This window comes from Macrobrachium nipponense, chromosome 16 (assembly GCF_015104395.2).
Source record: "Macrobrachium nipponense isolate FS-2020 chromosome 16, ASM1510439v2, whole genome shotgun sequence".
NCBI lineage: Eukaryota > Metazoa > Arthropoda > Malacostraca > Decapoda > Palaemonidae > Macrobrachium > Macrobrachium nipponense.
The window spans coordinates 56,568,243-56,582,273 of NC_087209.1; the positions used below are offsets into that span (position 1 = coordinate 56,568,243).

Consider the following 14,031-nt stretch of genomic DNA (forward strand, 5'->3'; position numbering starts at 1 on the left):
GGCAGAACGCTTTGCGAGAGAAAAGACTTGTAGAAGGCGTCTTATTTGCTGTTCAGGACGTTTCTTAGGACGCTTGACGCTTTCTAAACGCTCGTCAAGAGGAGGTTTTTTCAGGACTCTCCACAGGACATTCCTTTACAGAAATTTTTAAAAAGGATTCGGAGTTAGCGGAGAGACATACCCGAATTTTTTTCTTCGATCCCATCTTTTTCCTCTTCATCGTTTCTCTGAGAATCGGGAAGATTATATACTCGGATTCCTGGGTGACTTTCGGTCATGTTAAAGGGTTTTCCCATATTAGCAAAGTGCTAATAGTTTTGTCAAGTAAGGACGTTTTCCCCATTGTCAAGATACTAAACGTTTTGTCATTTAAGTGGGGGACCCCTCATAAATGGGGTAGTTCTCATTGACATAGATTTTAACGTTTTTATCGTTTAAGCGGATAAACTCATTAACAAATTTCGGAAGAGCTCTCATTCATTTTCAGAGGCTCATCCGGGTAGGAGTAAGAAAAAGGACTTGTAGACTAGATCCAGGAAGTCTTATGTCCAATATCATAAGAACATTGAACGGTCCTTTTCGATCCTCGGTTCTCTCTTGATGATCTCTATTCGAATATTACTACCCTTTTTCTTGGCAAAGAGTCTTGGCAAAGAGTCAAGGAGTTCTTTTAAAAAGTTTCATTCATTAGAACGTGGACAGTCGTTTTCCTTTCTTTCTCTCTTCCTCGTCGAGGAAAGATGTAGTAGAGAATTCGATGTTCAAATTACTACAATACTTACGTAGTTTATCTTTGCGTCATTTTGCTAACGCATGGGTCAAGTCATATACGCATATCGTATTACCTCTGCGGTATAGAAAGCCGAAAGAACTGTTGTTCTAATGTATTTAATTGACACTCCCTTCAACCTTCCAAGAGTTTTCGGAGTAAGAACAACTCTTCAGGTATTGTTACGACAACACCAACTCAGCTTCTGTATTTAGCGAATTTTGTTTCGTTTAAAATAAATATGCCTGCTTGAGAGTTTCCTTTTGCTCGATAATTTCATACCTATCCCTTCGTAAAGGAGTAGCTGGCAACTCAGGCAGATAGTGCGAGACGATGAACAAGGCTGCTGTTACTGTGATCTACGCAGTACCGGCTAGCTCGGTGACATGCGCGGTGGTTACGTCTTGTTTACCTTGGCGGGAATGGTTGAATAAGCCGTCTCTCTGCCCTACAATCATGGATTTTAGAGCCTCGGGTTGAGGAAATTTCTAGTAATCATGAATGAACATGCCTTCTGTTTACTTAGAAAATTTCAACAAGATATCTCTTATACTTGTTCGGTGCGGGTTTACCGCACGGTAACAGAATTCCTGTACGAATCTACCGCGGCATAGCACTATAATAATGCTCTCCTGCTTATGCAAAGCGCAGCCATATTTAGGGAAGGAAGCAGGCTGAGTGAGGGAATGGATGAGTTTGCTGGGGACCATTTCCTCGCTGGAGAAGCTTGTTTTCCCTGAATAAACAGCAATTCAGACCTCTACAATTTTTCCTCACGAAGAAATTGGAATAGCATCAAAGATCTAGTAATAATTCTAATTTTCTCTCAACGGCTTGAGGATCACCTCGGGTGATAGCGAGAGGATGCCAGACATCCGAACAGAGGAACAGATGTTCTGGCACATTGTCTGAAAGAATTGGAAGCCAAATTGGTCGGCTCTCCAGTTCCTCGAAGGGTGAGTTTGGATCGAGTGGCCCAAATCATCTCGGATAATTTCTCAGCTCTCTCATAGCTCAAGAAGAGAGAGTTGGTTATGGGCTGGGGCACGGAACGTAACGATCCTCAAGAGGTTCGTTAAACTAGTGCACGTCCGTGCGGGTCTTCTCGATCGAAGGCAACAACTACTGACGTCTTGGAGTAATCCTCACTTAGAAGTATGTCGAAAGTTGAGGAGAGACTGAGGGCGTCCTTTCGTTAAGTTTTTTTTCGTAATATTGAAGACGAAGGAGCTTCCTCTTAAGTTGTTCCCTTATTCATGATCCTAGAGGATTAGCTTTAGTCGCCACATGTTGGCCTCTAAGAGGTTGGATTCACAGAGGTCATGTAATTCAGAGAATTGTCCAAAGACCCTTCCCGAGAGAATCGGTGTAATCTAACATCGTCACTTAGTGAAGTATCTGATATCTCTCCTCTGAGTCTAAAGGCGTTTCAGACTATCGAGAAGCGATAAGATCTTCAAGATTAATGGCAGTCTCTTGGCCAAGGCAAAGCAGTGCTGCCTATTTTCAGTGTTCAATCGGAGGGGGCCGTTTCTGGAGATAGTGAAGGGAAATGACTGTTCCTCCACCTCGACCTCTGTGAATTTCTTTATGGTTCTATCTTTCCGTATGAAGTATGAGATAAGCTAGAAGTCCTAACTATTGTAGAATATGCAAATATGTTGTTGACGGCCTCTAGGCTCAGAGATTCGGTTCTGTCAAACAACAAAGCTTCACGATCTTTGAGGTCTGGGGAGATCTTGAAATTCTCTGGATCGCAGGTTCCGGCATGGAACTTAGACGTAGTCTGAGTTTCTGATGCCAAAAGCATTTCGAACCTATCCTTTCTGCGAACTTAATACACGTGACCAGAAAGGCTAACATTCTAACCGCTCTAGCCACGGCAAAGAGGGTTAGTTAGGTTTTAGCCATCATCAGAGGTTTTAGCTTTAAAGGACATATGCGGTCTGTCCTCTAAGCCTTCCGTTCTTGATAAGAACGAAAACCAAAACCTGTCTAACCCTTGACCCGAAGGCTTGGAGACCAAGGGTATGGCACAAATTATTGGGCAAGGCATTAGAGAGTCCTGTGCCCTGTCGGGTCTCTCAAGTTTTATCTTGATAAAACTATAGAAAGTCGAGGTCAACGGACAATCTGCGGTGTTCCGTGAAAAGACCAGACTGGTTTCATGTCCAAGAACACCCTGGCATTATAGTCAAGGAGTTCTTTTAAGAAGTCTCATTCATTATGTTTGCATAAAGATTTGAGATTTTTTCTTAATATGAAGGCGCGTTCCTTTTCTTTAGCCTAGAAGTTATGGAACTAACTTTGATAGGTTAGGTCAGGTGGTGGTTTTAGCTTCGTTGCCCTCAGAAGTATGGTCATATGGTCTAGTCACATTGTGGTCACGCCCCCGTTGACAGATCATCTAGAGCGCACCAGCATTACAGGTTCTCTCCTCGCTGGCAAAGAACTCTAGTACGCAGAAGCAGACTTCTTTGGTGACAGTAATCACGAAGTCGGCTATGCTAACAGGTGAGGAACCAAGATGTATATCATCTACTAATTTAGTTTCCCAAAAAATCCTATTCTGTCTCTTCCCACCATCCGAAGGTGGGATTCAGCTATATATATATCTGTCAGGTAAGTTTCATGAACAAAATGTTATTGTTATAATACAATTAAGTTTGTTCATACTTACCTGGCAGATATATATAATTAAAGTGCCCACCCACCTCCCCTCAGGAGACAGTGGCACTGATAAAATATGAATAGAAAATGGGAATAGTTCCTGATATCCGCCTCCCAGCGGCGGGAATGGGTACTACCACCTGGCCGCCCACTGCGTGTGCCGCGAATTTTGAAATTCTGTCGGACTTCGGAGAATACAGCTATATATATATCTGCCAGGTAAGTATGAACAAACTTAATTGTATTATAACAATAACATTTTTATTTGTTTAGGTTTTATCTGTCATTCGGTTATTTTAAACTGGTTACTTCAGTCGTTCCTGGAAATTTCAGATGATGATAACCGTAATGTTTTTGGAGGTGCTGGCTAGCTCTGGAAAAATATCCCTTCCGCCTTACACTTGGAAGGCAGCTCGTATGTTCCTCGCGCCATCACTGGGCTATGCTTTCCATGCCACGCTGTCTCTGATGGCTCTACAAGGTGAGTGATACTAACTTTATTTTTTGTGATTGTGTATCGTCATTGACTTGAAGATCTCCCTAGTGCAGTTTAAGTTATTTAGCTGAGTAATGTAGTGTAACATTACTCTAAACTTTTGTTGAACTTCCAGGCATGAACATCCCGATGTATGGTGCCGTAAAACGCTGCACTCCTCTCGTCAATTTGATTTTATCAGTTGTCATACTTCATCGGCCAATGCCATCATTGATGTTGGTGTCCTCCATACTTATTATAACTACAGGGTGCTTTGTTGCAGGTTGGTCCTTTTTGTTCCTTTGACATATTGTTACAGATTTTGAATATATTACTTGAGCCAGTCATATTCAACTCTGCTAGAACATGCGTAGTATGCATATGAAGAATTGGTATTAATGCATATAATAATAATAATGCTTTTAACAACTTGGCAAATGTATGCTGGATTAGAGTTGCTTTATAGCTTCTTCTCTTCACAGTTTTGGGAGACCTAACATTTGATGCATTTGCGTATACCATGGGTGGCTTTAGTGTGCTAGCCCAGGGTCTCTACCTGACGCTTGTGCAGCAGTGTGCGGAGAACAAGCTGTCAACCTTAGAAATCTTACAGCTAAATAGCTATAATACATTGGCTCCCTTCATCATAGTGTCTGTGCTAATGGGGGAACCACAAAATATTGTACAAAGTCGTTATGTAATGGGTAAGTATATTATCGGGTATTTATTTATTGATAATACATGTCGTATTTTCATATGCATACTTGACTGTGCATTATCACACTTTCAACTGCTTCTGTCATTCAGAAGTGTACTACAAATTTATCAATGAGTATTGGAGGGCCTATTTCAGTTGTGTTCATACTTTCTAAAAAACTTCTTTGTTTAACCCCATGTTGAAAAGGGAACCTTTGCTGTTTAACCATTTTATATGATCAAAGCATTTGTGAGATAACATCTGTAGAAGTTTCTGGTTTGCCTGCATCCTCTTTTTCACAATATGTTTGGTTCAGTAGAACTTTTGGGGCACTCTTAACATGGATATTTTCAAATATTTCTTTGGTGTATGACCAATTTCTCCTTATATCCAACTCTCCCCATTGTTTTGCATGGTTTTAAGTCTTGGGGACATTCTTGAATTCAACAAGTTCATGACTGGCAACAGTGACTCGTGATAAAGAGCTTTTAGTAACAAATAAGTAGAAAGCCAGTATCAAAAGTGCTAAGACAAGTACAGTATGAAAGAGCCTCTTTCTCTGCTCCAAAGTAAGAGGCTCAATCCAAATGCTTAAAAAAATTAATGTTATAAGGAACTTGTTTGGTGGGCCAAAACTTGCCAGGATCATCCCTATCATTTGATACCTTCAGCAGACCACCAAGTTCATATTCTGCCAAGTGCTTTGGTTAAGCATTTCAGGCCAGCCTTGTGAGCGTCAAGGATTTGAACCCAGTGGTTTGGTTAACAGAATTCAGCTAAGCTGATTCCAGTCAGCAAGATTGCGTACAACTCGGACATTGTCAAAGAAGCGGGGGCATACAACGGGAAAATTTTCGTATTTAAAGATAAATCTGCACAGATAGCTTTTGGGAATCTGTACAGCTTTATCTTTAAGTATATGCACATATACATAACTGTTGATTTGTCTCCATTTTGAGACTCGTGCTACTATGAGTCTTTTTTTTTTTTAATTTCATAGATAGATGGTTCAAACCAGCTGCCAAATTTCCTGAAAAATTATAGTAAAATATTGTGTTTCCTACAGATGTTGGGTTCCAGTTAACGTTCTGGACGCTCATATGCTTAGGGGCGGTTCTGAACTACTCCCTTTTCCTCTGTACCGCCTTAAACAGTGCATTGACGACGTCACTCGTGTCGGTTGCTAAGTCAGTGATCCAGACTCTGGTTGGCTTTTTTGTCTTTGGTGGTGTTAAATATCATCCCTTGAATATTACAGGTAAGTTTTTCTAATGCTTGGAAGTCACTACACTACTCGGTGATTAATAAAAAAATCAAGCTTTTGTAAGAAGAAAATTGATTAAAACTTTTAGTAATGCTTAGAGATCACTGCTCAGTGATTAGTCAAGAAATCAAGCTTTTTTAAGATTGGTGAGCTCTTCTCCCAACTAAGTAGGCCATCATAAAATGAAACGTCCATTCGTAGCATAATCAAGAGGTTTTGCTAATTCAGTTCACTGTGTTAGATATTAGTGAATATACTGTACTCCTGACATTTCCTGTTGCTACCCTTAGGACAGTTCAGTTTAATGCAACCTTCCCGTCTGTTACGGTGTATCAGTCCTTAGAGTTTAGAAGTGTGTGTAGTAATATACTTTGGTCATTTATTCAGTAAACTTCCCATTGATACATTAGCCAATCACAAGACCATTTTGACTTCAACTCACACAATGGTATCCTTTTCCTCTCAATACCGATAGTTTGTGATTTTTGTCTGTTTTAAACTGTTTAAAATGCAAATTTGTGTAATATCAACATGTCTTCCAAACACCCAAGTGAGTCCTCTGGTGGTGTGGTGAAAACGAGGCATTCCATCATTTTATAGCACAAAATAAAAAAGAATTAACAGTACATTACAATATATGTATAGATTACACTGTACAGTGTAGGCTAGGCTGCCTCTTGAGTTATGAAATCTTCAAGTAAGGATGGGGTTATTGTAATTAATGTGTCCCCATCGTAACGAGGACTGACTACCTGTGTGTGTGTGTATATTATATTATATATATATATATATATATATATATATATATATATATATATATATATATATAATATATATATATATATATATATATATATATATATTATATATATATATATATATATTTTTTTTTTTTTTTTTTTTTTTTTTTTTTTTTTTTTAAGGAAAATCTAGATTTAGTCTAACCTATTGGTTTAAAGTTCTGACATGGATTTTTCATCAACTTGGAGCAGCCCTGAAATATTCAGCACAGTTTTTATATCCTTGTGTTATTAAAATGATTTTTGCAGGTATTGTTATGAATACAACTGGAGGAGTTTTATACACTTATACAAAATATAAAGAAGGCAAGAAGAAATCCTTCCAGGACGAGAACTGCAATAAAGTCGTCGTTAACGGCGGACCAAACGCCGTTGAAAGAAGCGCATCGTTACCCAACAGCATAAAAAGGGATGAACATAGTCTAAGAGAGATCAAAGTTAGTTAATGTACATATAGATAGGCTCTATTTTATGTTGAGAATGTCCATAGCTATTTATTGCATAATTTTAGTTTGGCATTTTAAAGTTAGATATTCTGAGCATATCGGAATTCGGTCTTGTATGTATTGTACTGGGTACACTACTGAAGTGGATTTATTTTTAATACTGTTTTGTAGTGTAAATGCAAGTTCCAATTTCCCATTTTTGTGATGTACATTAGTTGCTGAACCATTTATTATATGCTTCAAGGAAGACAGTAAAATTTAAGCATGATGGAGCTGGTCACAAATTTGGTTTTATTGTCTGAAATGATTTATATGAAAGAAAACAGATGTGTTCTGAATATTATTAACATGTTTTAATAGGATGTTTTATTTTTCTCTTTTTATAGATATTTATTGTGGACACGCTACAGTATTTCTTGTTAGGTTATACTCACAGGAGTATACCTGGCATGTCAATTTATCCTGAAATATTTTGAGTTTCAGCCCATGTGCTGGCTTTTAGACTGGGGCACTGAATTCATTTTTATATGCACTGGTATCGTTAGATTTGTGTTTACAGCACAAGATTTATTTTAATATGACACTTGCTTGTAAGTTATTTATGAATTGTGTAAGTAGAATTAGTATTGCATATCACTGAGTGGATTACTCTTTTATTTTGTTGCTTCTTATAAATATGCTTTAATATGTATCAGTCTCGCCAATGTTATGTAATTTGTTCACATATTTATTATTTAAGGGCATTTCTCTGTTAAATAAGTCCATTTTCTCAGATTCAGAAAGGTGCTGTCACAGTATTATTGTTATATATAATGTATGACATCTCGTATTAAGTGGTCAGGTCTTTCTTTTCATGTCTGAATACATTATCAGATTACACGTGAAGGCAGAAGTACATGACCTTCATTTTTGCAGATAAGCACAAGAAAACAGAATGCACCAATTCCAAATGTACCTTTTTATAGACCAAGCTGCAAGAAGGCTGTTTATTCATAAATAACACACAACAATTTCTGCCTTCAAGTGAGGAAGTTTTTACAGTCCTCAATTTGTGCATAGAAGGTCTTGGAATGTGCAAGTTTGAATTTCTAGATTTTACACTTAATGAAGGATTATTTTTTACATTTAATTGAGAACAAAGCTCAAAATTCCAGCATGTCCGCCACAAGTATTTTTGTTCATCAAGTTGGTAAGCACAGAGGTTGTGGATTTTGCAGTGTACCAGACGTTGTCAGTATGTAACTGGAATTCTTTTTTCATGCTTCATTTAGTACATTTTATGTCTATTAAAGATAATTAGTTCTTATTTTCGGTATTGCAAAAGAAAAGAAGTTCCACAGCTAAATTATATTAATAAACCCTATGGTGAGGAAGATTTTATAATTAATAGAGGAGCCTTACAGTATACAGAAGTTGTCAAGACCTGGGCCTATTGCTTTAGGTCTATAAAGCATGCTGATTTATATTAATGGCCCAACCACTCATAAGTGAAATACTATATCCTTTTATACAGTACATTAGTCTTTTGTTTGCAGTTTTCACTTTGTTTGTACACACTTCATTTAATGTTTAAATTTTTGTTTTCCACAAACCTGCAAAACTGAAGCCTATGATTTGACAGAACTCATATTGTTAGTGACACTAATGGAATTTAGGTGACAATCTCAACTCTTGGTGACATAAACACTGCCACAACTAAACCCAGGGTTCTGTTCATAGGCAGTATATCTTTGGGGTTGTAGTGGTGTTCAGTGATTCTGATCTTTCCTAGTAGTCTTCTGCCAATAACATTTATACAAATTGAATTATTTATACTACATTTTCAACTACAGTATTGAAGGGACTGGCTTATTTATTAAGTCAAACTATGTATTTTTCTAATAATGTCAAGGAAACAAAAAGTTGTGAAAAGAATGAAAGATACAAAGCTGTGAAACTATGCTAAAGTTTTTTAATGGTTTTAAATTGTGAATGCTTAGTCCGATGATCAGGCACTGGAACAGTTGTTATTCATCATCGTTGCCACATGACAGGAAGGGACTCTAAAGTTCTGCCACTCGTGTCTTTACTGCGTTTCCACAAATCTCCAGCCTCCCATCTCATACTGCTTGCAAGTAGGTCTGGGTCTGTCAACACATCTGTTGCCCACAGGAACCAAGGTACATTCTCTCGATGTCGTCATTGTCATGCATACGGAACAATTATTCATTACACTTTTCCAATATTTCGTTAAGGATTTAAATAATCTTTCCTCATTTTTAGTTTGCCCTGGTAAAGAAGTAATAGTGTTGATGATTACATTGATTGAAGAAACAACCCAGTTGCATAGCTAGGGTCGGCTGTTTACATGTGGTAATGTAAATTAAAGTTTTCAAATCTTATTATAGTATATTTAAGTAAAAATGAGCAACTTAAACTGTAATTATAAATCATTTGTATTTTTTATTCATCAAGAAACATTGATATTTTCTCTGAAGTTTTAATTATTGTATAAATTCAAAATCAAGTACAACATACTTATATATACGTATGGGGAGCCACACTGTTCTGGAACATATGTACCAGTACATATACTATTTATACGTAGTTGGAATGTGAAGTCACGTTCATATTTTCTTGGATATTTCTAGGGTTATGTGGCCTTTCCCTTTACAGGCTGCCTAAGGAATGCATCTCTTTCAAGTGAATCATTTTTCATCAGAAATGTTAATGAAAACATGACATATTTCACTTGTGACTATTTTCTTTTTGTTGTGGAATTTTATTGCTATGATGTCATTATCAAGTCCAGCTTCATTGTGTGGTACTGTTAATTTGTAATTGCTTGCACAAGCAGAAAAATTGGCTGTGTGATTCTTACTTTTGTTATAAAGTGAAGTTTTTCATCTGAAATGTCATAACAACAAAATTATTAATATACTTCTAAATATGTTTTGTTCAAAGAACTGCAATTTATGAGGGGAAATTTAAATTTTATTAACAATAGTCAAACCTTTTTGGGCCATGCCAAAATTGAGTTTGAAATGAATTTTTTTTCCACTGAGTACGGAGTCTGGTTAAACTTTCTAAGAATTTTTTTTTTCTCTCTCTCCAAATCCAGCTGCATTGTATGGTCCTGTTATTTTGTGATCCCTCTTATGAATGGAAAGATTTGCTGCTTGATTCTCGTATTTGTTATTACCACAAGAGCTTTTTATGACCTGTGGTCAGTTCCTATTGATTAGGGATGGCCACTTATTAAGTATTTATTTTTTGACTATTTTTATACAGTTTCCCATTGCACCATATGTAATTAGCATACATTTTTTCATTAAGAATAAATTGAAGCTGATCATATTATTATAGAAAGAAAATAATCGGACTTTCATTTACATACTTGTCACCCTGGGTAAAAGACTAATGAAATTATAAAAGAGGCAGAACGATAACTCAAGACATTACAAAATGTCAACAGAAAATATATACCTCCAGTACCTGTACATAAATTAGTGGAATGTTGAATAACTGAAACCTTTATGCATCCTGGATAAGTCCACTAACTTGAGGTACAATGACCAATGGGCTCATAAACTAATAACTCTTCCATTAAATTAGGACTAGCACTTTTACTATCATTATATTAATTCATCATTAAAGCACATTTGCATTAATTCCACCATCATGCATTACTAGCGCCTCAGTGGCGTTATCGGTATGGTCTTGACCTGCCACCTCGGGCATTCCATTGAGGTGTTAGAGATGCGCGTTTCTGGTGATAGTAGTTCATTTTCGACGTGGTTCAGAAGTCACGTAGAGCCGTTTGTCCCGTTGCTGAATAACCATACTGGTTCCATGCAACATAAAAACACCATACAAACAAACCATGTATTCTTGGTGTGATTGATTGTCTGGGTTTTAAGTGGGGGATCAATACTCTTCATTTTAGTAAAGGTCATGCCAGTCTTCTTTCATTCTGAAATGAGTGGATCATTGAAGGATGCTCTGAAAAATCTCTTAAATGAAGGCTTCAAATTGGAGTAAGGCAGAGAGAGAGGTTGGACTGTTAGATGTTACGAGGAATTGGGGAGCAAACATTGCATAATGCAACTGAAGGAATTATGCAGAAAAGCCTTACTGCTGCACAACAACCATAAATAAAAGCATAGATATTCCAATCAGTTGAGTGAGACTTGAGGCAAAGGAACATAGAGGCAAGCAACGACCCATAAAAAAAAAACACTATTATTTGCCAAGTACTATATTCAGTCCTAATTGCATAACCTTCCTATTGCTGTATCATACACTTATTTTTTTTTTCCCAACCTGAATAATAGTAATCCAGTTACACAGAAGTGGGTTCACATGATGAAAGGTATAACATTTTATTTTGACTAGGATCATAACATTAACTGAAAACATCATTCTTTGATTTATTTTATCCACTTAAACCACTGTTTCTCAAAAGAATTTAGAGAACTCTCCAAAACATTTATTTCTGATTCTTCACTTTTAAACTTGGAGCTTCCTCTGTCTACAAATTCCGAGGAACACTCTTTGAGGGGAGAATGACTAGAGTATATATTATCACTCGTCTGTACTACATATACAACAAAATTCAGGGACTGTTCATCTAAAACAGCTCTCATGTCTCTCCACAGTTTTTTCTGCCAAGCTAAACTGGAGTCTAAAGCAAAACCAGATGAGGTTCCCTCAGTACGTTTCAACATTGTAAAGCTGCGGTAAAGGCAACCACAGACAAACTGGGCTCCTTTCTCCTTTTCAGTAAATTCCTTTTGGTTATGGAGCACTTCCTTCCAAAAATCAGTCACGTTATCACAAGTGGTATTGTCTTCAACTTTCACTTTTATAGAATCTAATGAGCATTGTGGCTTTGCCATCTCTGATTCTGAATCAAGAAAAAGAAACATTTCATATTTTTTACACTTTGAACAATCAGTATCTGACACTTCATTTTCTTTGCACTTAGAGTTGAGAGTACTACAAGATGATTCGTTTGTACTTGTGGAAGAGTCTGCATCAGTTCTTTTAGTTTCCTGACTTTTTAAACCAAATGATGTCTTTGCACTGTCAGTGGCAAAATGTTCTTTCATACTGGGTAATGAAACGTCGTAAAAACTTGCATAACAGCGGGCGAGTTTCAACCAGGCATCAGCGTTAAAAGGATGAATTAGCACTAACAGCCGTGCTGTCTCTAGCGCTGCTGAATATTCTCCTGCTGCAATACCTGCATCAATTAAGACAGAGCAGCTCACAGTAGTTTGTTCAACAGTTTTAGATGTGGAGTGAAGTTTTTCTGCATATTCAAATGCTTTGTCAAAAATCCTGAGCTTCATGCAGCTCCTTACTATACCCTCATAACACTCCCTTCGAACAGTAGTGTTACTTGCAGGTAAACTACTGAGAATACTTTCGTACCTGGCTAGAGCTGACCCAAAATCCTTTTTGAAGAATAAATAATCAGCAGAATGTTTTTGAACACTAAGCTCATCTTCATCAGACACCAAAAGTTCACTTGAAGCTTCTAAGAACCAGCAACTCTCACAGTATCTTGCTGAATAATTCTCATCTGGGTTGGGACGCTGGCGCTCTTCACTGAACAGATCGTCATCTAAGCCAGCAAACTCCATTCTGCAATGAACGGTAATTTTAGCACAGCTTCAAAACCATATGTCACATATAAGCTAATCAAATTACTATGAAGCATGTGATAGCCTACAGTTTTTTTTAAACAAGTTTATAGTTTCTTAAAGTACAAACAAGCATTTCACATTTCGTTAGCATGCAAGTGGCTATACTTTTAGAGAGTGAGCACCTAGCTACATTTCGTTAGCATGCAAATTGCTACTTTTAGAGAGTAATGATCTATATAACTATTCTGCAGCGACCTACACTATGCCAGTTGCCGTTTTCCTATGCAGTTTTATCTCCTGAACAAGAATTTAGAGTATAATGTTTATTCAGACAACTGTAATTAACCCGCAGGGGCCAGTACTAAACACGGCAAAATACATTGGACGCCCCAATCCCTAGTGCATGTCGTATTCGCGGTTACGTTATTGCAGTCCGTGAGGAGTTACCTAGCTAATTCCTTAGAATTACTACCCATCTAGGTAGTAGGCTACCTAGTAGGTAGTACCTACCCCATTCTAGGGCACATCCTAAAATTCGAGGAACCACATTGGAAAATGGGTTTTACGATGCGGTGGGGGAACATAAAATAAATAAAATGGTCTACAACATTATTTTTGGTAGGGGGTCTAGCCTGGATAATGACCGGGCATCGTAGGTCAGGGTGGGTGGGGGGGACGGTAAAGCCCCCGGCAAGATAAGGACTTGGCTTCCTAGGTTAAGTTAGGTACCTAATACTTAGATATATCCAAAAATGCTTTTTAAAAAGGTTTATATAACCTAGACCTCCACCATTTTAGATCACCTACTTGTTTACGCACTCGCTTAAAGTTGACAGATTGAACCAAAACAATAAACGAATGAAAATTTAAGTATATTAGCAGCTGAGGAGTTATACCTTTGCAACGGCTCACCTTCCTATTAATTTTTAGCCTTTGTTAATTCGTGAGCAAATAAATAAGCAGATTGGTGTCCTATTCCGATAGATTTCGTTCATATTTTAATAAATTTAATCTTTTATTCTATTTAATGAAGATATTTTACCGATTTATCTCTATTTCTATTCGCAGATACCTTTTACAACGTTCGTATTGGGTAGTACTACTACAGGGATGCAGGCGCCATGGCTCCGCCCATTTAGTGACTTCCGCTTGACAACTTGATTATTTTTAACTACGTGTGAGTGTGTGTGTGTGTGGAGCCCGTATGTGTGTGCGTATGTGCGTGGGCCCTTCTGTATATGTGTTATGTCTCGTGCGTATGTGCGGCTATCCGTGGGCCC

General features: G+C 37.5%; 2 protein-coding genes across 5 annotated transcripts in view; one reads left to right on the plus strand and one right to left on the minus strand.

The window, feature by feature from the left end:
* LOC135195711 (uncharacterized) overlaps window positions 1–10,477 on the plus strand; it is a 33,104-nt gene extending 22,627 nt beyond the window's left edge. For both annotated transcript variants that reach the window (XM_064222115.1, XM_064222116.1), the window contains 5 exons: window positions 3,773–3,920; window positions 4,051–4,197; window positions 4,397–4,618; window positions 5,678–5,869; window positions 6,925–10,477. In XM_064222115.1, coding sequence (XP_064078185.1) covers window positions 3,773–3,920; window positions 4,051–4,197; window positions 4,397–4,618; window positions 5,678–5,869; window positions 6,925–7,121 — 906 coding nt within the window. In that variant the 3' untranslated portion in view covers window positions 7,122–10,477. The remainder of the gene's footprint in view (window positions 1–3,772; window positions 3,921–4,050; window positions 4,198–4,396; window positions 4,619–5,677; window positions 5,870–6,924) is intronic.
* An 865-nt stretch (window positions 10,478–11,342) lies between these two features.
* LOC135195710 (uncharacterized protein C8orf76 homolog) lies at window positions 11,343–13,677 on the minus strand. 3 transcript variants are annotated; one of them, XM_064222112.1, is made up of 2 exons: window positions 13,559–13,677; window positions 11,343–12,749 (listed from the first exon to the last, which is right to left on the minus strand). In XM_064222112.1, the coding sequence occupies exon 2, from the start codon at window positions 12,746–12,748 to the stop codon at window positions 11,531–11,533; it is 1,218 nt and encodes a 405-aa protein (XP_064078182.1). In that variant the 5' UTR covers window position 12,749; window positions 13,559–13,677; the 3' UTR covers window positions 11,343–11,530. The 3 variants fall into 3 exon arrangements, with proteins under 3 accessions (XP_064078182.1, XP_064078184.1, XP_064078183.1); XM_064222114.1 differs by having other exon boundaries at window positions 13,571–13,593; XM_064222113.1 differs by lacking the exon at window positions 13,559–13,677 and adding an exon at window positions 13,481–13,502.
* Window positions 13,678–14,031: the final 354 nt, after the last annotated feature.

Coding starts and splice junctions, on each gene's coding strand:
- LOC135195710 (XM_064222112.1), bottom strand. CDS start 12,748: ATGGAGTTTGCTGGCTTAGATGACGATCTGTTCAGTGAAGAGCGCCAG.